The 23,102-nt window shown below is 28.8% G+C and overlaps 3 protein-coding genes across 3 annotated transcripts; all 3 read right to left on the reverse strand.

The window, feature by feature from the left end:
• Window positions 1-4,625: 4,625 nt before the first annotated feature.
• On the reverse strand, window positions 4,626-6,062 carry LOC106771145 (protein SAR DEFICIENT 4). Its single transcript, XM_014657067.2, has 2 exons — window positions 4,928-6,062; window positions 4,626-4,727 (listed from the first exon to the last, which is right to left on the reverse strand). Exon 1 carries the CDS (start codon window positions 5,939-5,941, stop codon window positions 4,928-4,930), a length of 1,014 nt encoding a protein of 337 aa, XP_014512553.1. The 5' UTR covers window positions 5,942-6,062; the 3' UTR covers window positions 4,626-4,727.
• A 2,408-nt stretch (window positions 6,063-8,470) lies between these two features.
• LOC106771492 lies at window positions 8,471-9,601 on the reverse strand. Its single transcript, XM_014657485.2, has one exon. The coding sequence runs from the start codon at window positions 9,421-9,423 to the stop codon at window positions 8,728-8,730; it is 696 nt and encodes a 231-aa protein (XP_014512971.1). The 5' UTR covers window positions 9,424-9,601; the 3' UTR covers window positions 8,471-8,727.
• A 9,591-nt stretch (window positions 9,602-19,192) lies between these two features.
• LOC106771697 (heavy metal-associated isoprenylated plant protein 39-like) lies at window positions 19,193-20,313 on the reverse strand. Its single transcript, XM_014657701.2, has 3 exons — window positions 20,278-20,313; window positions 20,042-20,117; window positions 19,193-19,587 (listed from the first exon to the last, which is right to left on the reverse strand). Exons 1-3 carry the CDS (start codon window positions 20,281-20,283, stop codon window positions 19,283-19,285), a joined length of 387 nt encoding a protein of 128 aa, XP_014513187.1. The 5' UTR covers window positions 20,284-20,313; the 3' UTR covers window positions 19,193-19,282.
• Between the last annotated feature and the right edge of the window lie 2,789 nt (window positions 20,314-23,102).

Genomic DNA, 23,102 nt, shown 5'->3' on the forward strand with positions numbered 1-23,102 from the left:
TCATTCTTCTAAGATGATAAATTCTACTCGTTAAAACAATATAAAACGAAATAATTAAGTCAACTAAATGAGTCAACTAAATTTTGTAAAAAAATTTAGAGCAAATATAAAAAAATGACAAGTAATTTATGAAATTTGAATATTGAATTCTGTAAAATAAGTTGAACATTTCAAAAATTTCTTATTCAACACAACTTTTTTTCACTTTTAGATATAGCAAGTTCACTATATTTTCTCTCAAACATAAAAGTGATAAAAAAAAATAACACATGCTAATGAACCACATGGAACAACAAAATATGTCAAGATCTACTATCATCTACCTCACATTTACATTTATTTCTTTATAAATAACTCAAGCATTTTCTTAAGAAATATTTTATAAATATATTATTTAATTAGTATTTATTCACTTTCATGATCAATATCACACCTTCTTTTTATCTCATTTTTAATCACTCATTTTTTTACAATAATCTCCCGTGCATAAAAAATGGGATTTTATTAACCAAGTAAAAGTATAAACAAAGTGTATTAGTAGAACTTTTTTTTTTCATAATAGATCTATTTTAATTTTGTTTTGGTAAATGAACTCCCCTTGCCAGATATTATTGATTATAACAGACTTGTTGGTTATTTATATTGTGAATTCAGTTTTTACTCCTTGAGATGACATTGATGACAAAACAATCAATTAAAATGTAATTTATGGGGATTGAAATTCTTAAATATAATTAATCTTGCAATATTATAGTTTTCGAAATTTAAATGTGAATCTAAATATGAAAAAGTTTAACATCTAATAAAATATAAAACTATAAATCTATATTTTTAAAATTTTGGAATTGAATGTAGTATGAATCTCTATATAGATCGATTTCGTATTTTATTAGTGTTGTTTCTCTGAATTCTCTTCTCAAAAGACCTACTAGTAGTATCAAAACCAATTATTCATCTCGGTAATAATTGAGACAAAATACAAAATGGATAAAGAATCTCATATATAAAAGTTTCTTATATAACTTTTTTTTTCTTATGTGTTTTATTTGTGCTGTTTTTTCTGGTGAAATCTTTATTTAAAAGGCTCCTATGAAATATAGGATAAAAAAAATTAATATTAAAAGAAGTAATTTCTAACATGATTAACTCTATTTCAGCTTACCGAATTTACTCTGAATACTGAATTCTCAACCTAAATATTAAATAAATAAAGGTGAGACAAGTTCACAATTACGATTTTTTTTTTCGAATGGTTTTATTGGAAAAAAAATGGTATGTAGAAACTTAATAAAATTTTCCACTTTCTCTGAACAGAATTGAATATAAGTGGAAGGTGGTTATAGCAGTGGAAAAGAGAATTAGGAACAGTCCTTTCCTTTGGCCATTCCACCACTCACTAAACACATACACTATAACCTCACTACTTCCCACTCACTACACACGTGTCATCCTATCATTTCACTTTTCCACCCTTTCACTATCTGCAACCAATTAGATAACTAAAATAATTTAGTGGGTTAAATATGTTTTTCGTCTTTGGCAGTTCCTCTTTCAAACTATAGTACAATTTAGTCCTTCAACTTTAGAAAACTCTGGTTTTAGTCCTTTTTACCAAATTTTTTTAACTTTATTTGCTGTTTCAAACACGTTTCTCAATTAACATTGAAGCAAAAATGTGTCAAACAGTGTAAACAATCTAAATGCTATAATGTAACGTACTTGAAACAACAAATAAAGTTTAAAAAATTTGGTAAAAAAGACTAAAACCATAATTTTCTAAAGTTGAAGGACTAGATTGTACTATAGTTTGAAAGAGGGACTAAACACAAAAACGGCCAATAGTTGGGGGACGAAAAACATATTTAACCCTAATTTATTTCACACAAATAAACATTTTCTCATCCAAATACAACTTTCACATTAGTTTGCTCATTTTTTTATAATAACTAATAGCTAAGGATCATACCAGCAGAAACTTATTTTGATTTGTTGTTTTTTCCACTCTCGCATCATCAAAAGGAAAATTTATATTTTTATTAACTTTTGGAACCGATTCAATGTAAATACCAATGAGATTTGAGTTTAATTATATAAAAAATTGATATTATTTTTTATTTGAAATCTTAAAAGAATATATATAACGTTCTCTAACATGAAATTTGAACTCATTTGGATTATCAACTTTGAAGTTATTTTGATTGTAAACTAATTTTGAATCCTTGGAATATTGTGTGCAGTGGGAATGGGAAGGGGACTTGAACAATGATGAAAATTATGAAAGTGTTATTTGGGCAGATTTGCATTATTTGACCGATAAACGTGAAAGTAACCGAAGGCGAGGTCATTATCATTTAGTAGTGGAAAGATATGCACTACTTTCCTATCAGTCTGCACTTTCTCTTTTGCATTATAGTTGAAAAACAATAATAGCCCTATGACTTCAAAAATCACCATCTAACTTTTTGGTATAGCCACGTTAAGATAATGCATGCATTTCTAGAGGTCTTCTACAGAGATTACATTTTGCAGAATCAACCTGCTCACTATATTTCTCACCACACACTTAAATAATTCTATCATCTTTTTTCTTGTTAATGCACTTTTGAAGGAAACTTCATGCATTTTGCCAAAATACAGGACATGGTAGGTGGTTGGAAATTCATTATAAGAAGTATGGTGACGCCTTTAAGGTAAAAAAAAAAGTTTAGAAAAACGTGTGTTCTGGCTTCTGGTTTGTTCATTTGTTGGTGCCAATGAAGTAAATGACTTCTCATTGATTGATGATTAGATCCAAAGTCTTGAACATAATTCAGAACACTCTTCAACCAATCAGTTCATGCAAGCAAATTTGTTCCAAGTAGGAGAAAATGTTGGCGTTATTAACAGTGATGTGCTCAATTTTGGATCACTCGCACAAATAATGCAGCAGAGGTGGAGAATATTGAAAATAGTGATTTTCTCAGGTGTTATCAGCACATGGAAATCTGGTGAGTTTACTGCTGCGAAATACACTTTTTTCTTCTTCGTTGATAGTGATTTTTTACTTAGAAAATTTGTTCTTAGAGTAGTTATGCAGTAACTGACAAATGACACATCGAATCTGCTTCCCCTTCCATCTATCTGTCATCACATCCAACATTTCATTCCATCAATCTGCTTACAATTTTATAATATTTCACAGTTGACAATAATAAACCAATAATTGAAGAGTAATAAACTTTTACCTTTTAAAAGTCAACCCAAAATTTGTGTATGCATTATGTTCTTTCTCTGCAAAAATTTAGTATCAAGGGTGGGTTTTGGTGCAATAGTAAGGTACTGAGGTCATATATTCAACTTCTGGAAAGGGTCCTTTTACTTATTTACCTCTCTCTGACATCATTACGCGGAAGCTTCATGCACTCCACGCATCTAGCCTTTATAAAAGCTTCAGTACTGTAAGTACTTTAAGAGATATAAGTTCATGCTTTGCATTCTACATTTCTAGTCGCTAGAAAGTAGAACAGCTATAATGGGTGGAGCACCTACAAAGGAATCTAGGTCCCTGTTTGATATATCTATCATAGAATTTGTTCCCCCATGTTCTACGGTGTAAACTTATTGGGCAGTAAGTTATGTAACTCATGATTCAAACCCATTAGTCACTCCTCAGATTGAGAGCTCGTCTGTGTTTATTGCCAAAAATCATCACCTTACCACGAAATAATATTTGGCAACAAGTATCTTGGACATTTTAAAATCACGTTTTTGCCTCGATGATATATTCCTATATGTTTGACTACAGATACAAACATGCGCTTATTGAGTGGGAGAGCTTTGTGTGAATCATGGCTTAAGTACTGTATTGAGATTCCACCTTTGTGTGAGTGAATCATTTTATCATAAATACGGGAAGGAATCAATTTGATGATAAACCATAAAAGAGCATTTCTGTGAGCAAGCATATATATGTTTATACTATTATGTATACTGTTGCAGTGAAGTTGATCATCACATTTGATTTGAATTTATTACAGGCATCATTTCTGCGTTAACAACCTTTGGTTTGACCCAAGGGTTTATTCAGGAACAAAGTGCAAATGCTGACATTTTTTCATAATACAAAGTTTAATCACACTTCTCTGTGACATGTGTTCTCGTGACATGCGCTGTACCTCTAAACACAACAACGTTTACCAAGTTTTGAAATGGCTCCATTGTGTATTTGTATCTGGCCATCTGATTTTGGTAGTTTGATGACACCTTGAGATGCCTGACTTTAGAAGATAAATTGCAACTCGTAGATTTGCAAATTGGCGCTTTTCATACGGCCATATATCATGTGAAATGTGTTTATTTCCTTTCTTAAATAAACAAAATTGTTATATATATATATGATTCCACCCGTTTAATTTCTATGAAGAACAATATGGATAAAAAACTTGAAAATTCTGAGAGGATCCATTCTCGCATAACGTATGAAGGATAGATGTGATAATAGGAGAAACTGCCTTCTCTATTACATCAGAAGCAAAGTCACAAAACCTGTTGAAGTTTCACTTCTAACGCACCGAGAACAATATGATCATAAGACAATTTCACATTGTATAGTGAAATAAGGCATAAAGTTTATTATACCAATAATATGGAAAATAACCCCCACAGTAATTCTTAAGGAATTCATAAATGAGAACAGAGTTGCAATGCCATAGTTGACATGATTCATGGACAGTGCGCAACTTCTCCCACTGTAAAAGAACAATTTTTATGTTACAATTATTAGTATATTATTGTTTTCTCAAAGCAACTAGTATATCCATGTATAAAGGCATTTATAAACATTAATCATCTAATCGCTTAAAGTTCTTTGAAACACTGCACGATGGCGATTACGAACTTCATAAATGTTATTTAACTATTTAGCACAAACACAACCAATATAGTGTACCTAGCTCCTTATGTAAGTCTCATACACCAGCTGTGCAGCGATCATATCTACAACAGCAGAACCAACAGACTTGAACACAGTTATGTGGTCAGAACTGGTTCTCCCAATCTTGTCACCTCTCACAAGCTCCACCAAACACCCTCTAATCTCATCTTTCTTGATGACCCCTCTCTCAAAAGCCCCCACCAGCTCTCCTGCTTCAACTATCGCGGCCTCATTGTCAACGAACACCCTTCCCCTCCTTATGGCTTCGTCATCACACTCCATCATTGAAGGCTTGAAGGAACCCACCAAATCCAAATGAGCCCCAGCCTTTAACCTCTCCCCCTTCACAAGGGGTTTCTCGGAATTCGTCGCACAACTCACAATGTCCCCCAATCCGACAACCTCGTCCAAACAGCCACAACCCTCAAAACTCACCCCAGCAAACTCTCCATTTTCCTTAAGTTTGTCGGCCAAAGCGGTTGCCTTTTCCACAGTTCTGTTCCAGATGAAAACTTTTCTCAAACTGGGTACGGCGGAAAGATGGGCTTTAATCAAGTGCGGTGCCAGGGCACCCGCGCCAACCATAACCAGAACCTGGCTGTCTTGTCTGGCGAGGTATTTGGAAGCCAAGCCAGATACGCATGATGTTCGGTAAAGGGTGAGTTCGGTGGAATCCATGGAAGCTAGGGTTTGGCCAGTGGTGGAACTGAAAAGGACATAGCTTCCCTGCACGCCGGGTAAATTGAGAGCGGAGTTTTGCGGAAAATGGGTGACAAGTTTGACGCCGACGTAAGGGAGAGACGGGGAAGAGGGCCAACAGGGCATGAGGAGAAGGGAGGAAGAAGAAGAGAGAGGGTAGTGTTGGCGAATTGTGGTTTGGAGAACGGCTGAGGCTTGGGGGAGTGTGGATCGGAAATGGTTTATCAGAGTTTGGTGGGTGAGGATACTGCATAAGCTATCTGCGGATATGAAGATCGGAGAAGAAGATGCATTGGGGATGCTGCTTTCATCTTTGTTGGTGACAGCCATTGAAGAAGTTGTTAGGAGACAAGTGTGCAGGCCTAGCAAGGGTTTCTATGATTGAGTTTGGAACCTAGGATACTTTCCCGGGAATCTACCTAGGTCAACTTAAACAACAAAAAAATAATGAAATGTCATAACAATTAATCTATTATATCATGATAATATTTTTAATTTCATACCATTATTTTAAATGCTTTTAAATTAATTTTATTATTTTAAAAATCGAGTAAGTGTAATTGTTTTCGTCTAATTCATAATATGATTATAGAACATTAACTACACATATCATTAAATGACATTTATTTTGTTAAGTCAATTTTAATTATAATATTTCATTAACTGTTACAGTGTTATTCTTGTTAATGTGATAAAAAAAAGTTACATTGATTTATTTTAAAAAAAGAGCACAACTAAATTTAAAAAGTTCAAAATAATGGAATGTAATTGAAAAAAAAATGTTTTTTATATACTTTAAATTATTTATTTTAAACCGGGAAAAACTCGAAGAAGATCTAAAAGATCTATGTTTTTGTTCTGGGCCCTAGGTTGGCCCAATCCGACTTTTGTAAGGAAGAATAAGGATGAACCAAAATCGTCTTTTACTTCCTGCACCCTATTATTTTTTGTTTGTACTTCTCAAAATTTCAAAATAATCACTTTACCCTTTATAAAAGTAACTTTCGGATTACATGTTTCGTAAATTTTTCAGAACAAATTTTCAAACATTTTTTTAACGTAATGAAATTTTTGGAACAAAATTTTTAAAACACATGAAATGCATTTTGAAATAAGTTGTCTTGAATGAAATTTTAAAACTTTTTCCAAAATACATATATATAATATCTTTCAAAACGAGTTTTTCGAAACATTCTTACATGATATGTGTTCTGAAAAGAATTCTTGAAACACATTAAATATGTTTTGGAAAGAGTAAATCAAAACAACTTTTTTCCGCAATTTCTCTCTTATTCTTTCTTAGTATTGTTTTTCTCTTTTCTTCCTCCTTAATAGTGGTGATGATGGAAGCGAATGACGACGACACTTGTGGTGTATCCAATGGTAAAAGGTGTTTGAATCTTTTCCTATTATTGTGGAGTTGCAGTTGGTAATTTTGGGGGTACTTAAAGCACTAGCCTTGAAATTTTGAGTGCTTAAGGTGAAATCTAAAGTTGTTCATTTATCTAACAAAAACAAAATGAAAACAATGAAGGGAAGTGAATTGATGTAATATACAACCTTATATTGGATTTCAAAAATATGACAAAGACAAATCAATAATTTTATGATGATTTTTTTTTAGATATTAACGACTTTTATATAATAGAATATGTGTCACCTTTTTATTAATATATTTAAATTTATTTTTAAAAAAAATATTTGAAAAAATCAATTACAAACTATTATATATCTCTTATAAAAAAGTCGTAAAAAAAAGTTTTTAAAAAAATGTTTTCCCTTCTCTTTTACATAATATATTGTCCACTTTATAATACTGCTTGACCTTTAACTTTTACTAATTATATAAATATTTTATTAACTTTTAAGGGACTCGTCACTTTATATCCTTCGACTGGTAAATTATTTTACAACTATGTTTTGTCTTGGCTGTAGATAAACTCATTGTCCTTCTACTGAGATATTAGTTGGCAGAAAAAATAAATTAAACATGAGATATTACTGATATATATTCGGATATAATGTTGGATTGGAATTTTAAACGTAGACTTATTTTTAAAATATATCATCACCAACTTTTTTATATATTTTTTATCATTATATTATATTATTTTTTATGTATATACGTATTTATTTTTATGAAAAATTATATTTTCACACATACAAAATTTCTTTAATATTTCTTTGACATTATGTTTTTTATATTTTATTATTTTTTCACTTTTTGAAGGTTAAAAATTTATTTTTTTTATAATCATTTTATTATTATAATATTTGTGAAATGAATGTAAATCTTCTTCTTACTTTATATATCTTCTTATCGATGTTTGAATTGATAGGCCAAGAAATAAATTCAGTTTTGATGAATAATAGTGCGCATTTCCCTTTGAACGAGTTTCCCATGAACGAAAGGCTCTGGTAGAAACAGAAAAGAAGTAAAGTGTTCTACGGATAATGAAATTAAAGCACTTTACTTTCCACTTCTTTGACGTCCTTTTGTAATGTGCTTAAACACATTTTATTTCCTTTTTGATATCTGCAAATTCCAACAATTATCTTCATTCAAGTTCTCTGCTGCGCAAATGAAATGGTGTCGCTATGTGAATTACTTCGATTTACAGATTATGCTATGATTACTATCTGGTTTATCACCTCAAAGTATTGCTTAGCATTCTTTGTACGGATTTGAGTATGAAATAAGAAATGATTATGCGTTCACGGTTAGTTAATGATTTATAATCTCACTTTTAACTAAATGATGCAACTTTCGGCACAAAAAAAGAAGAAAGAAAAGAGATCAAAGCATTTGAACGTTCAACTCAGAATATTATTGTAAAAAATATATTGTTCATTGTTGATTTGGTATTTAAAACCCAATTAAAAGCAAGTGCCTTAAACGTGCCACTGCCACTTACACATACAAGAAAATCTCGGAAATTCTGCAGTTTGATGTGTGTGAAGGAGTGAATCTACATGGAATTTCACATAAGAAACAAAATACAAAGCATGCATGCATAGAAATAGCAATGGAACGAAACAGCCAAAGAGAAGAGACAAAAAGATGATAAAAAAAAAAAAGTAAAGTTGCTACAATTATTTGATATAGTATGTACTAATTAAATGCCTACCAAGGCATCAATCTTAGAGGAAATGCTCCAACTGGTGCTGGAAAGGCTCCACTGATCAGAAATCATACCTGCAGCTGAAGCATCCCCACATTTTGCTACCATCCTTACACTCTCTAGCAACTCCTTTGTGCGAGCCTCTTGTGCCAAAATATCAAGCAACTGTTCTGGGGTGATCACCAGCTTCACTTTCCAAAACCTACTGCTACCACCAACACCACCATTAATGTTGCAGCTACTGTTACCACTGCTTCTGCCAGAGAAGGTTTCAATGGAGGATCTCTTGAGCAACCCCATTCCCTGGTGGTGGTGCTGGTAGTCCAAGGACATTCTATACAAGGCAGGGTAGGAGGTTGTTGGGACACTGTGAGATCTGACATGCCCTTGTCTCACAACGTTTACATTTTCACCAACACCACATGGGATATCTATGTTGTTGTTGTTGTTGATATTGTTGGTGTTGCTGAGTGGTAGCAGATAGTAAGACTGACCTGCCTCCAACTCTTCGAATTGGCTGAGCGGTTTCCAAAAGAGGTCGTGGCTTCTGAATATGGCATGCCCTGGGAACTCGTTGGTGATGAAACTGACGGTTACCGGAGCACTGAACTCCATGATTCCACCGTTTGATGTTATGACTTTGATTGCTGCATGAGGATCTGACATGGCCCCAAAGAAGCAGTTTCCCATGTTGGACTTCAAACCTATATGATGATATATAGAGTAGTATATATTGGTGATGTTGTTCTGCTATGAATGGTGGGTATTGCCTAGTATACCTTAGAGGGAATTGTAGAGCGGGAAACTTGTTCAGGAGAAAAGTTAAGGTTGTCATGTGGTCGGTTAGATTCTTCTTCTGAGCTTTGACAAAAAGCTTGTAAAGAACAATATTAAAGAAATAAAGGGTAGTCTATGCTCCCATCATCATTATGATATTTTTGTAAAGGGTTTGTATACAGCTTAATTTCATGCAATACTAATGTTTATTCAATATGTGTGTGAAGGCGAAAATATGAAATATTGGTTTATACCATTTCTACGGGGTTTACTTGGTCAAGTTAATTAAGCAGTATATGTTACTTTTCACAAAGTCTTTTATTAGTAAAACACAAAAGAGGAAAAATGATGTTGGAAATCAATTTTGGTCCCACTAGGCTCGGCCCAAGAGAAAGAAAGAAAAAGCGGCAGTTCCTTGCTGCCACTTGGCCCACTTCACTGGCCTTTTTCTTTTTCTTTTTGGATATTTGTCGTGCGATATTGAAGGTGCCAAAGATAATGTAAATCCTTTGCGAAGATTATGGAATGAAATTACTTACTCCAACAAAAGTAGTAGAACTCTACAGTTCAAACGTTGCTTAAGAACAAGTATATAAAATTGTTAGTGGAGATTTAATTTCTCATAAGTTAAATTTAGTTTATATAGTAGGGAGGTTAATAAAGCAGGGTAGTCTTGATCCCCCGATTCAATTATGAGATTCACCCTTTTTTTATTGTTTTTCTTTAAGATCAGAGTCAAGGGTAGTTGTTGTTGGTGATTAAAGAGCGTACATTTGTATATGCATAAAGTAAGAGTAGTTTTTCATGTAAAAAATAACGGTTGGAAGTCCCATATCGACTAGAGATGAGGCCTACAAGTTGATGCAAACCTTACCCTACAAGTTGGTTTTGTGGAGTTGAGTTAGGCTTAAAGTCCACTTCTAACATGGTTTTGTGGGGTTGAGTTAGGTTTAAAGTCCACTTCTATATCTTATTGTTGATTTATCTCGATTCAATGTATTGGTATGATTAAAATATAAAGTATGAATTAATATTTGAGATAATCTTGAACAATTCTACATTTAAAAATTGATTATTTTATCTTTTTGAACAAAATAATCGAATGCAGATTTATATTTTATTATCTCGAACTAGAACTTTAAGCGGTTGCACATATAATTGATAATAAAAAATAAACTTTTGGTTATGTCAACTAAATCTAAATGTTTCATTTTACATAAAATTATGAATAATCAATTATGAGTAATAGGTTATGAAGAGCTTTTAAAAAAACTCATTTTTTTTAAATAGTCATCATGATATTTAATTATTCCAAAACTTATTTTAAAAGAAAACTCTCTATTTCGAAAATATAATTTCACATGTTTCAAAGCAAAATAGTTATGTTGTGATTTAGAAATATTTTTGAAGGATATTTTTATGTATTTTTGAAAATTCAATTCTGGATCTAAGTTCTATAGTGACTAAATATGAGAAAGTTGTAAGATGAGACTGATACTCTAATTGTTTTAAGGTTTTGGATTAGAAGTTGTGTTAATGTAAATGGACTACCAAAATAAGGGGATAAAATCCTCTAAGTTATATCACTCAATTCGAGGGAAGACTCCCAAATAGGTAGTGATTTGCAGAAGCTTGATGGTGGTGGAAATATGGTGTCCATATGGTGGTTTTGATGTGATGAATCCTCCTCCAAGTTATATGAATCAAGCAAGAGGGAGAGACTATGATGATGTTTTAGCATTCTCAAGAGATGTTAGGTCAACTCTTAAGGAAGGGTTATTAGAGGAAACCTATAAAGGGTGCTCCAGTCTTAGTGACTTAAGTTGAGTAGTGTGACACAAATTTGACAACATAATGATACTAATTCAAATGTGAATTTACATGGGGAAGACACCTTTATTTATAAGTTTAAGTAACCCTTTAAAGGTGTGTTCAAATTGTAAAAGAAAAACCTTAATACTCTAACTTGGTGACTAAGAAAAAATCTTTTCTATTAAGAGGATGACACATGGCCACTACTAAGGACATGAATTTTTTTCATTAGGAGCGTGGCATATGACCATTACAAAGGAGTAATCCCTTCCGTTAGCCACATGGTAAGCGCATGTACCTCACCAAAAGAGAGCAACTTGGAGACCACTCTAGTCAAGGGCCCACGAGCTTCTATAAGGTCTGCTCTCCAAGCTAGGGTTTTTACCCTATAACCATGTGTTTCCTTAGGGTGTATCTCCTCTAGGCCTAAAACTTGAGACTCAAATACAAAGTCAAAAAGAAATCCTAGACTACTTGGACCACTATACAAGACCCAAAAATCAACTTAATCTACTATGAACTCAATGACCCTTGATAATAAGAGTTTGGACTTATCTTTCACAAATGATAAGTTTCTTTTAAAGATTTTCAGTTTTTTTTTCAAAAGATAAAGATTTTAGATCAAGACTCTACTTAGTAATGGTCATCAAATCCTTTAGATATAGATTTTCTCTTATCTAATCTGTTTGTAAGATAATCAAAATTTCCAAAATGATCAAGTTTTTTTTTTTTTTATTGAGGCCTTTTATTTGGTAATAGTCGTTGAATACTTTGAATATAGATCTATCCTTAGGATTGGTCTAATTTATCTTTTCATGAGACAAGAATTTCAAAATTTCTATTTTTTTTTTTTTTTTACAAAAGTTATCTTACATAAGGACTTTCTCTGTAGGATTGGTTACTGACTTTTTTTTCTACCTTTTTGGATAAGCTTGGGAATGACCGTCGAGACTGTTTCTGTTATCAGGATCGTGACATTCTCTTTATTATTGATCATCATATTCATTTGATTTTTTTTTATTTTTATTTAAAATCCAAAGAAAACTAATATCTTTATCTTTATGTATATTTTATTACGATAATATGAAAAGTAAAAAATTTATATTCTTTAGTAAAATCTAAATAAATACATATCGTTGTCAACATTCAATTTCGCCTGAGTAAATAAATTTTTTTCAAAAAGTAAAAAAATATATTTTGAGTTAACGATAGATAAAAAAGACAAAAAAATGAAATAAATTTTATTAGATTTTTAAATTTGGGTTAAATATGTTTTTAGTCCTTATACTTTGGGGCGATTTTGGTTTTAGTCCCTCTTTCAAACTAAGGTATAATTTAGTCCTTCAACTTTAGAAAACTCTGGTTTTAGTCCTTTTTACCAAATTTTTTTAACTTTATTTGTTATTTCAAACGCGTTTCTCAGTTAACATTGAAGCAAAAATGTGTCAAACAGTGTAAACAATCCAAATGCTATAATGAAACGTGTTTGAAACAACAAATAAAGTTAAAAAATTTGGTAAAAATGACTAAAGCTATAGTTTTCTAAAGTTGAAGGACTAAATTGTATTTTAGTTTGAAAAAGAAACTAAAACCAAAATCGTCCCAAAATATAGGACTAAAACATATTTAACCCTTTAAATTTTAACACAAAAAAATAAAAATATATAATAAAATGGAAAATAAAATAATAATATAAAAATAATAATATATAATAAAATGGAAAATAAAATAATAATATAAAAATAATATTTCGAATGATACTATTTTTAAATAATTCAAAAATTATATCGAATTTTAAAAATTAAAAGAATTAACAATTTTAAACAAATAATTTTAAAAAAAATTATGTAATCTTGATTTCTCGTTTTAAATGAATATAAATAAGAGCAACTCAACCCTTCCTAGATCAAAATAAAAATTAATAAAAATTTAAAAAATATTTTTCTTTATCATTTCAAACTCAATTTAGTTTTATAAACCATTCTTTTTAAGTTTTTTATAGTGTTATCACATTGTCATACTACTCAAAAAAGTATAAAACTAGATTTTAAGATGATTTAAATTTGATTTTAACTTGTTTTAATGTCAACAATTTGAAAAAGAAATTCATTAATTAAATTAAGACATGGAAAAAATATGTAACATATGAAAATGAACAAAATATAACATGCTTTTGTATTTTTCAAGAAGGCTTAATACGCTTTTGGTTCCTAGTTTGGGAGGTTTTGTTCAATATGGTCCTACCTTTTTTTCTAGTAAGAATTGATCCCACTTTTTGAAAAAACTGTTCAATTGACTTCTTTTTTGTTACGACGTCAATTTTCTAACGGTGTTGGTTACGACGTCAATAAGTTCTTTCATGCATTCACCTATCTAAATGTTATTTTAACAGTCCTGACATAATGTTATGTTAAAAATCATGTCATCATCGTATACAATAAGGACTATAATAAACAATTTAAACTTGAATATGGGACCACTATGAACAAAAAGGACTCAATTGAACAATTTTTTCAAAAGGTGGGATCAATTGTTATGAAAAAAAAAAGGTAGGAACATATTGAACAAACCCTCCCAAACTAGGGACCAAAAGCGGTATTAAGCCTTTCAAGAAATAAAAATTTGGACTTGATTTAAGTTACAACATCAATTTTATAACTCATGATTCTTTATTTTTGAATGGTGTACAGACTTTTTTTATTCAATATGAAACTTTAACTCCTGCATAATTCTCGTCAAGAAGTATGCATTGCTCATTTGTGTTAGGAATGACAACGGGTCGGGTTGAACACAGATAGTGTCTACCCACAATCCGACCCTCCAAAAAAAAACACATGTTACCCGACCTGCTATCTGTATGGATACCCACTTAAAAAATATTCGCGAATATTTTAAAACCCGCGAATACCGCAAATATTTTAAAAAATATATTTTTATAAATTATTAAAATAAAATTTAAATAGAATTACAAAAAATTATATAAAATATAATATAAATTAAATTAAATATTAATTAAAACTTAATTTTTGTTTCGGTTGAATTGGTCTGAGGGTCAATTGTCCTTCTTTGCTTTGTTCTCTTTTGATCTTCAATCTTTCCCGAGAATGTCATCCACTTAGATGGGTTATTGATGTGCAGAAGACACTGACACTCAACACTTAATATATAAAAAGGTCTAAATTTTATTAGGATAGAAGAGGAAGATTGTACCTAAACATTTATAGAGCCTCTGGCAGGCGAGTCCATTGATTAACCAATAGTACAGTATAGTCTTAGGCAATCAAACCCAATGATGAATAATTAATACTTATATTATTTTGTAAAGAGTAAGACAATTTGACCTATTAATTAGTGCAATATATTTTTAGACAATCAAACCTAATAATCAATATCGTATATTTTGTAAAAAGTAACGCAATCTGACCTATTAATACATGTTAATTGTCAATAAATGACAACTATTTTTGATCGATATACTTCATATAGTACAATTTTTAATTAAATTTAACCTTGTAAAATATAAATTAATGTTAATTTTAATTAAAAAAATAATAATAATAAATTATTTATTTTATTTTTTGCGGATAGCATATATCCGCGGGTACAAATAATATAATATCCGCACTGAACCTGTTTATAAGCAGATATTAATACCCGTTATTCTAGGGTTTCGGATAGTAAATATCCGCGAATATCAAGTATCCGTCGCGAATTTTATCCGTGAATATTCACGAACGCGAATTTTTTTTATCATCCCTAATTTGTGTGTTGTTTTCTTTAATTCACTTCCTTCTATTTTGTTCGACCAGTGTTACATCATTTATCATTTCTCTTAGCTGTTTCTCCATCTTTCTTATTTAATATCTTCGGAGCCCTATTAGTTTATTAAGCAAATCCAAACCAGATTACGCGGCCTTCAACATCTAATAATACCAGCTTAATTAACATTAATGAGAATCTTTTCAATTGGAGCAATTAAACAAATCAGGCATTAACCTAGACAGATCCAATTAATCTGACTCTTGTCTTGTATTAATTATTGAAGGAGAGTCAACAAGTTGTAAGCAAAGATGATACTGATGGAGGCGTCTGGTGAATGAACAATCTAAAAACTATGTATATATATGCTTAAAAAGGTGTAATGCTTATGCATCAAATAAACTAATATATCTCTTTGTCATCGTTATTGAGTTTGCTTTCACATGTACTAAATAAACACTCATTCTTTATATACATGCATGTGATCTTTCTTTTATCACTGCGTACTGATGAAGGTGCCCGTATTCACTAATTAAGTCATACAACTTGCATTTAGTTATGCAAAATTGTTTACATTCTAAATTGAGTTTTACATTTGAATTTTTATGCTACAGAATACATATATATAATTAAGTAACAATATCATCTTATTATAAATTCATTTTATATAAGATTGAATCAAAATTAAATCTCACTTTTTATATGTAGGTATCATAGTTAAGAGATGGTTTAATCATCTAATTTATGAAAGTAAAAAAAAAATTCAAAAAAAGATATCATTGATGGTTTGTCTTGGTATATATTCAACTTAGACATAAATAAATGTTCTAATGTGAGATCTTTAACATTACATGAAAGAGAGTTAAGATTCCATATCATGAAAGTAGTGTGTTTTGTATTTTATTTTAAAGAAACTTGAGATAAAATAATTCAACGATTGGAAGTGGAATATTCAGATGAAGGAGACCATGTTCGTCTTCCACTCACTAACTACTCTTCATGAAGCTTAATTAACTATCAAATATTCGTTACAGTCAGAAATTAAATTCAGAAGATAGTCATTTGATAAATAAATTAGGAAAATATAACGATTCTTTTATATAAATGCAAACATAATAGTCTTCGGAGAAAACACCTTTTTTCCTAGTTATCTTTTATTCTAAAATATATTATTTGTTGTAAACACTATTAATTCAGATAAATCAGGACAAAATAATAATAATACTAATAATAATAATAATAATAATAATAATAATAATAATAATAATAATAATAATAATAATAATAATAATAATAATAATAATGAATCCAACTCAACTCTTAAGCGTACATATAATTCTATTGATGAACTTCCCCTAGATTATTCAACGATATAGAAGTTAATGGTAAGTTTTTAAGGAAATATGATTGATAAGATTGTGATTAATTAATAAACTTTTTTAATTGGTCAACTTTTTTTATAGATAAAGCATAAAGAGACAACTGTTAGTGAAGATCCAAATCATTTTGAATATACTCTGTCATATGATTAAAATTTACGAGAAAATGATGAATTTTATCTGCAATTTGAGGAGAATTTGAGTGAAAGAAGATAAACGAGAAAAAAAAAAAAGCGAAGGTGAAGAAAAAAAAAAGGAAAGAAGGTCCGAAAAAAAAAAGTGATGGGTATAACTCAATAATTTATGTGATAAAGAAAAATAAAGTAAGAAAAAGAAAAAAAAAATGAAATCCAAATGAGATGGAAGAGAACATAATATATAAACAGCTCTAAAAACAAGACTAAAGAATCTAAAATTAATTATCTATATTTTAATAAAAAAAAATGTTCTGGGAACTATTTTTTTTTTAATTGTCAGCTAATATTTTAAAATTTCAGGTATCAAATTATTTTTAAAACTAAAAAAGTATGATATATCTGTAAACTTGTACAACAGTGTTTTTACATTCTTAATTAAAATTAAAATCAATAATTTTAGACTAAATATTAGATAGTTTCCAAATAAACTCATCATAATAAAATTCCATACTCACATATCAAAGTTTATCCATTATTTTACATCAAATGAAAATTTATGAAAAAATAAAAATATAAAATATAAAAAACACATCAAAACTCATGATAAAAAAATTAAAATAAATACATATCGGTAAAATATTAAATCATTTATAATAGTTTCCTATAAATAAAAATCGAATTAGTTAACTTAATTATTAATTCAATATTTTTTTTCAAAAAAAACATGAGATCCTTTAAACTATATATCTTTATAAGACTGTAAGCATTAATACTATATCATCTTCTAAAACTTCAATAAATCAATAGTTGATTCAAGAAATTATAACAAATCAATAGTTGATTCAAGAAATTATAACAAATTGAAGTAAAATCATTCTCTAACCAAAATCTTCAAAGCATAAATTACCTCATAAATTCAACATAATTTTTGCACTCTTAAAAAGATTGAAAACTACTCTTATTTATTTTAATTTTCTCTAAAAATATTAGTACATGTAATTAGGAAAACTCATAACTGCATCATCATCAGTATTTATCTGAAGTTAATTAACTAATGAAACTTATCATATCCTTAAAAAAATTATTCCCACTCTCCTTAGTATAAATATTAAAAAAATTTAGCACCAAAAAATAAAAAACAATATTATATGTTTCTTATTATTTATATTATTAAGCATGATTAATTCTTTAATTTAAAAAACACTAAAAGTAAAAACAATTAAAACTTCAAAACTATTATAGTTTGTCATGTCCAGATCATTTGGATAACCACAATAATAATCATTTTAATTCCTTTAAATAAAGTTCTACAACAATATTTCATAAACTTAATAATCAAATTAGAAAAAGAAAACTATAAATCCTAAAAACAATTCTATCATTTCCACGTGTCAATAAAATAAATAAGAGAAAAATTCACTATTATTTAAAAACAAAACCAGAACATTAGAGTTACTTTTAATTACATAATTATCATGGTACATTTTTCATTTAAAGTCCCTCTACAGGACATTAAAATTGTGAGGTAAATGATTACTTTCTTTTTTATGAAATATTAATTTTCGAAAAGTGTTTTCTTGTCACTCAATAATAAAGGATATATATTATAGGATGACATAAAAATCATAAATGATAGTTAAAATGTTTTTCAAACTTTTTCTTTTAAACATAAAAAAAGTTATATATAATATATAATATTTGTAATTGGATAATGATAGTTAAGATGTTTAGTATTTCTTATTAATCAAAATTGTAATTACATTAAAACCACTGTGGAGTATATTTTGAATTAGTTGACAATGTAAAATTTTTACAATAATATTATTTTGATAACAAACTTATCTTTTATTTTCCTATTTTAAAATATGAGTCTTACTCCAATGCGATTTATGAATTTTTTATGTTCATTTATAACAAAATTTATTAAAATTTTCCCAATTGTATAAATAATTTATTTTATTTTATTTTATAATATTAAAATTACTTTCATTTAATTATTTAGTTTAAATCACTATAAACAAATTCAGTAAATAATAATTAATTTAAAAACTAAAAATAATTAATTATTTTACTGATTAATTTAAACACTGTTTTATAAAATAAAAATCATATAAAATAGTTTCTATCATTAATAAAAATTTATAATTGATTTATAAATCAAAACTTAAGTTGGTCTATAATATTAATTACCAAAGTTTTAACTATTTAGTAAATAATTAAAATATTGGTAACTAATGTTAAAATTAATTTTGATTCTTATTCATAAATTAATAATAATTTTTTATTTATAATAGAAATGATTTTATATATAAATAATTTTTAATTTAAAATAGCATCTAAATTAGTTTGACGACTATTTTTCACCTCACTGTTATTTAATAATTTTCTTACTATGAATATTAATAAATTATTCATGTACAGGATATCAGTTTAGATTTAGAATTATTCGATTACTTTATTATTTTTCTTCTGTCTAACAAATTTTAACATAAACAATAAAACAATATAAAATTGTTTATGGCGTAATAACTAATATGAATTACACCATTATTACTGGATCTCTTCTTCTCTAAAAGAAATTACTAACAACAATGGAAGCTGATATTGAAATGCTTACAACTTCAAACAACCATGTACTTTTGTACGCTTATTTTTATCGAGTTGGCATGATGTTCTGAAATGAACTTAGCAAATGACACACGCATTAGGATTCTCTTCAACGTAACTCGTGTAATGATAATGGTTGTGGTAGGTTTCGTAGGTCTTCAAAATATCAGCAATATTCTGAGTTTGATCTTTATTCTTCTTCTCCGCCGGCTCCTTCTTCTCTGCCTCCTTTTTATTATCCTTTTTCTCTACCTTGGCGGGTCCATAAGAGAGTATCTCGGTGTAACACAGCTTCCTCAGCTTCTCCACAACAACCACAGCGTCCATGTCTCCAATTAAGGTTAATTTCTGCTCCTTCATCTCCATTGACACTGATTCAACTCCTGCAATAATAATAATAATCACCTTCGAAATTATTATATAAAACGTTCGCTTCCAGCTTTTAATAAAGGTTTAATTGTTTTTTTTTTCCAGATTGAAGTGTGTTAAATTCGTCGTCTTTTAGAAAAATGTCAATTTTGTCCTCATATAGAAAAAATTTGTGTCAATCAAATCATCTCCGTTAAATACAAACTAATGGTGTTAAAAACTTAAAGTAAGTTTTGAATAATAATCACTTCATAGGTCCGATCCCTGATATTACAGTGGATAAAGTGAGTTTTGAAAGCAATAATTTTTAACGGAGATGACTTGATTGACATCAATTTTTTCTATACGAGAACGAAATTGACATTTTTCTAAAAGGAAGACGAATTTGATCCATTTCAACCAAGCTGGGATAAAAAAAGGAATTAAACCTTTGATAAAAGGTAAAGAAATTACAAAAGAGATTGGTACCTGAAATTTTGGAGACCGCCTTCATGGCTTTTTTCTTAGTTTTGTCATCCAGCAGTTCCACCTGTAGCACAACTTTCTGCGATGGAGTGAAGAATAACAGACAAGTGTTATGTATGACTTGGTCACTTTGAACCCTTATAATAAGTTGTAAGATTGAAAACATTATGAAACGAGATCTCCAAGTATGAATCTCAAAGAGTGAACATGATGATAAATATTCTGAAACAAATTCTCACATTCATTGACGCAGCCTTGAAGGTTGAGGAAAGCCAAACAAGGGTCTTGGTGTGAAGTAACTAGAAGAAGCTGATTCAACATATTTAAAGAAAAAATCAACACAAAGATGGGACAGAGAGAGAGAGAGAGAAAGTCAACTACGTATACGATGATTAACAGTAATAATTCACCATTTACGATGCCTCGTTATGAGTTAGATCATTTTTAATTGAATCACAGTAAATAAATATGGATTATAGAGTAAAATATTAATTCACTATTAGTTGAATATTTTTCTAAATTCACATAAAGTATAAAAAGGACATTTCTTTTTGTCGACCATAGTGAAAACTTTTCCAGCCTTATACTGGCATTGAATGAGTTAGATCAATGAATATCTTTTATAATTTTGCTTGCTTTAGTTTCTGTAAAAGTTACATGATTTCTTATAACAATATTTTAAAATAATTTTTGTGATAGAAAAATCGATGGACCAAAAACTTTGATTTTAAATTAAAGTTATTTCTTTTATTATAAGAATATGTTTATGTGATGATTGTTATGAACACTTTTCAACGTATTTATATTTTTATATTGAATAAATTTAATTGAAAATTACGAAACATTACTGGAATTTATTAAATATTGAACGGGACTCCTAACAGTTTGTAATATTTAATAGGTTTTGATTTATAACATTTAATTTTTTTATTATTAACAAAAGTGTAAATGAACCTAAATGAAATATTGATTTTATGGAAAAAATAAAAGTGAGCTGAGTTTGTTCATCTCATTTATATATATTTTTTATTTTTGTTAAAAAAATTCATTAACCTTTTAGTATATAATATTTTAATACTAGATATAATGTATAAATAAATAAACATATGTATTAAACATGTGCTAATATCTCGTAAAACTTAAAATTGACTTATTTAAGTAATAGAATATAAGTTTGTTCTCCATTAAATCAACTTATAGTACAACCAACCATCAAGGAATATATATATATATATTACTTTCACGTTTCTTTGGTCATATAATTTTATTATTTTTCTTTCCTTCTAAATGCATTTTTCTTTCTATATATTCCAATCCGTCCAAATAAAGTTTATGATTGATGTAACCCTTTGAATAAGTTGCATAAATTGATCTCTCTGAAAAAAAAAAGACGAATTAATTTTCACCATACATATAATATGATTAAATTTATTTATTTATTTATTTCCTCTCGAGATTTGTTTAATAAATTTCTTATATACATAGATTAACAACAAAATAAGAGGGAGAAAGAAAAGCTGATAATAGTGAACTCAACCACAATCGCATTTGAGTGTTTGTTTGACTTTGTCTTGGTGTATTCAACGCAAGTTTCTGTCAGGGCAAAAAATCAAACAGTTGTTAGGACGACTCTACACCCTAACTTTGAGAGTTCATTTACACCATAAGCGTTTCAACCAAAACACAGACTTAAATAACCGTGTGGTTTTTTTAACTGCACTAGATTAAGAATCTTGAATATACTGAAATTGGAACATTGACCTTCATTGTTGTTAGGGAAATGCTAAAGGAAAAGGGATTGAAAAGTTATGAAAAAGATCGTTTTTCAATTTGAAAATGAAGTTGTGATGAAGATAAGTTTCAGCACAAATAGTAGTAGATGAAGACAAACATGGCCAAGTCAAGTCAACGCAAATCCACCCTTAATAATACATTGACCATGACCGCTTACATGACTGATTAAACCTTCCAGTGATTATTAACAACTGTAAAAGTTTATCTACATTATTTCTTTTTTCTTATTCATGTTAATTTATTTTGTAAATAGTTATTTAACTTGATTTCTTGATCTCAAATATTTATTATTTGAATAAAAATAGAAAAGTACTTAGATATTGAAATATTGGTACATTAATCCAAGTTGTTTTAAAATTATGAAGGGATAAAAGTGGAATTTAAAGAATAAAGAAACCTATAAATCAAAATGAGGTAGAAGTTTTGAACTTTGGATTGAATGAACTTGGTCAATGAATACAAATCAAATGACCGAATTATGACCGATAAATCCATATTGTCATTTTTATTATATGGTTATACAATCATATAAATAGGATTGATGAGAAAAGGTCACTGGAAAGGAACAATCGATTAAACAAGTTGAAATTCATTACACGTCACGCAATTCAGATAAACAATATGTTGACCATTTAATTAGATATGAACGAAGAGTGAATGGACATCTCCCAACAATAGACATCTCTAAACACCACTTCAAAGCAGGATTAATGTATTACTTACTAGGTAGGGATGAGCAAATCGAACTGAATTGTACTGCAATGCTAAAAACTGAACTGTAAAACAGTTCAGACAAATTGAACTGTAAAACAGTTCAAACAAACTGAACTGTTTTTGGTTTTATCAAATTGAACTGAACTGTACTAAATTACAGTATGAACTGAACTGAACTATTAACTGAATTGTAAACTACACTAACTGAACTATTAAGTGAACTGTAAACTGTACTAACTGAACTGAACTATTAAGTAAATTGTAAATTGCACTAACTGAACTATTAACTAAATTGTAAACTACACTAATTTTAACTAAACTACAATATAAACTGAATGAACTACTAACTATACTAATTTTAAATTGAATTGTACTAATTTTTAAACTAAATAGTATAACAATACATATTGAAATTTATTTTAATATTTATTTTATTTTATTCATAAGTGTCTAATAAATTGATTTTTAAATATTTAATATTATTATTTTTTACTTTATTTTTTTTTATTATTAAAAATTATTTTATTTTTTATTTATTTATTTTATTTTATTAATA

This window comes from Vigna radiata, chromosome 8 (assembly GCF_000741045.1).
Source record: "Vigna radiata var. radiata cultivar VC1973A chromosome 8, Vradiata_ver6, whole genome shotgun sequence".
Classification (NCBI taxonomy): domain Eukaryota; kingdom Viridiplantae; phylum Streptophyta; class Magnoliopsida; order Fabales; family Fabaceae; genus Vigna; species Vigna radiata.

What these genes read in the sequence shown, in the direction of transcription:
- LOC106771145 (XM_014657067.2), bottom strand. Translation starts at nt 5,941, where the DNA reads ATGGCTGTCACCAACAAAGATGAAAGCAGCATCCCCAATGCATCTTCT.
- LOC106771492 (XM_014657485.2), bottom strand. Translation starts at nt 9,423, where the DNA reads ATGGGAAACTGCTTCTTTGGGGCCATGTCAGATCCTCATGCAGCAATC.
- LOC106771697 (XM_014657701.2), bottom strand. An exon ending in GGCGGTCTCCAAAATTTCAG is followed by an intron (nt 19,588 to 20,041) that starts GTACCAATCTCT and finishes TTATTATTGCAG; the next exon opens with GAGTTGAATCAGTGTCAATG.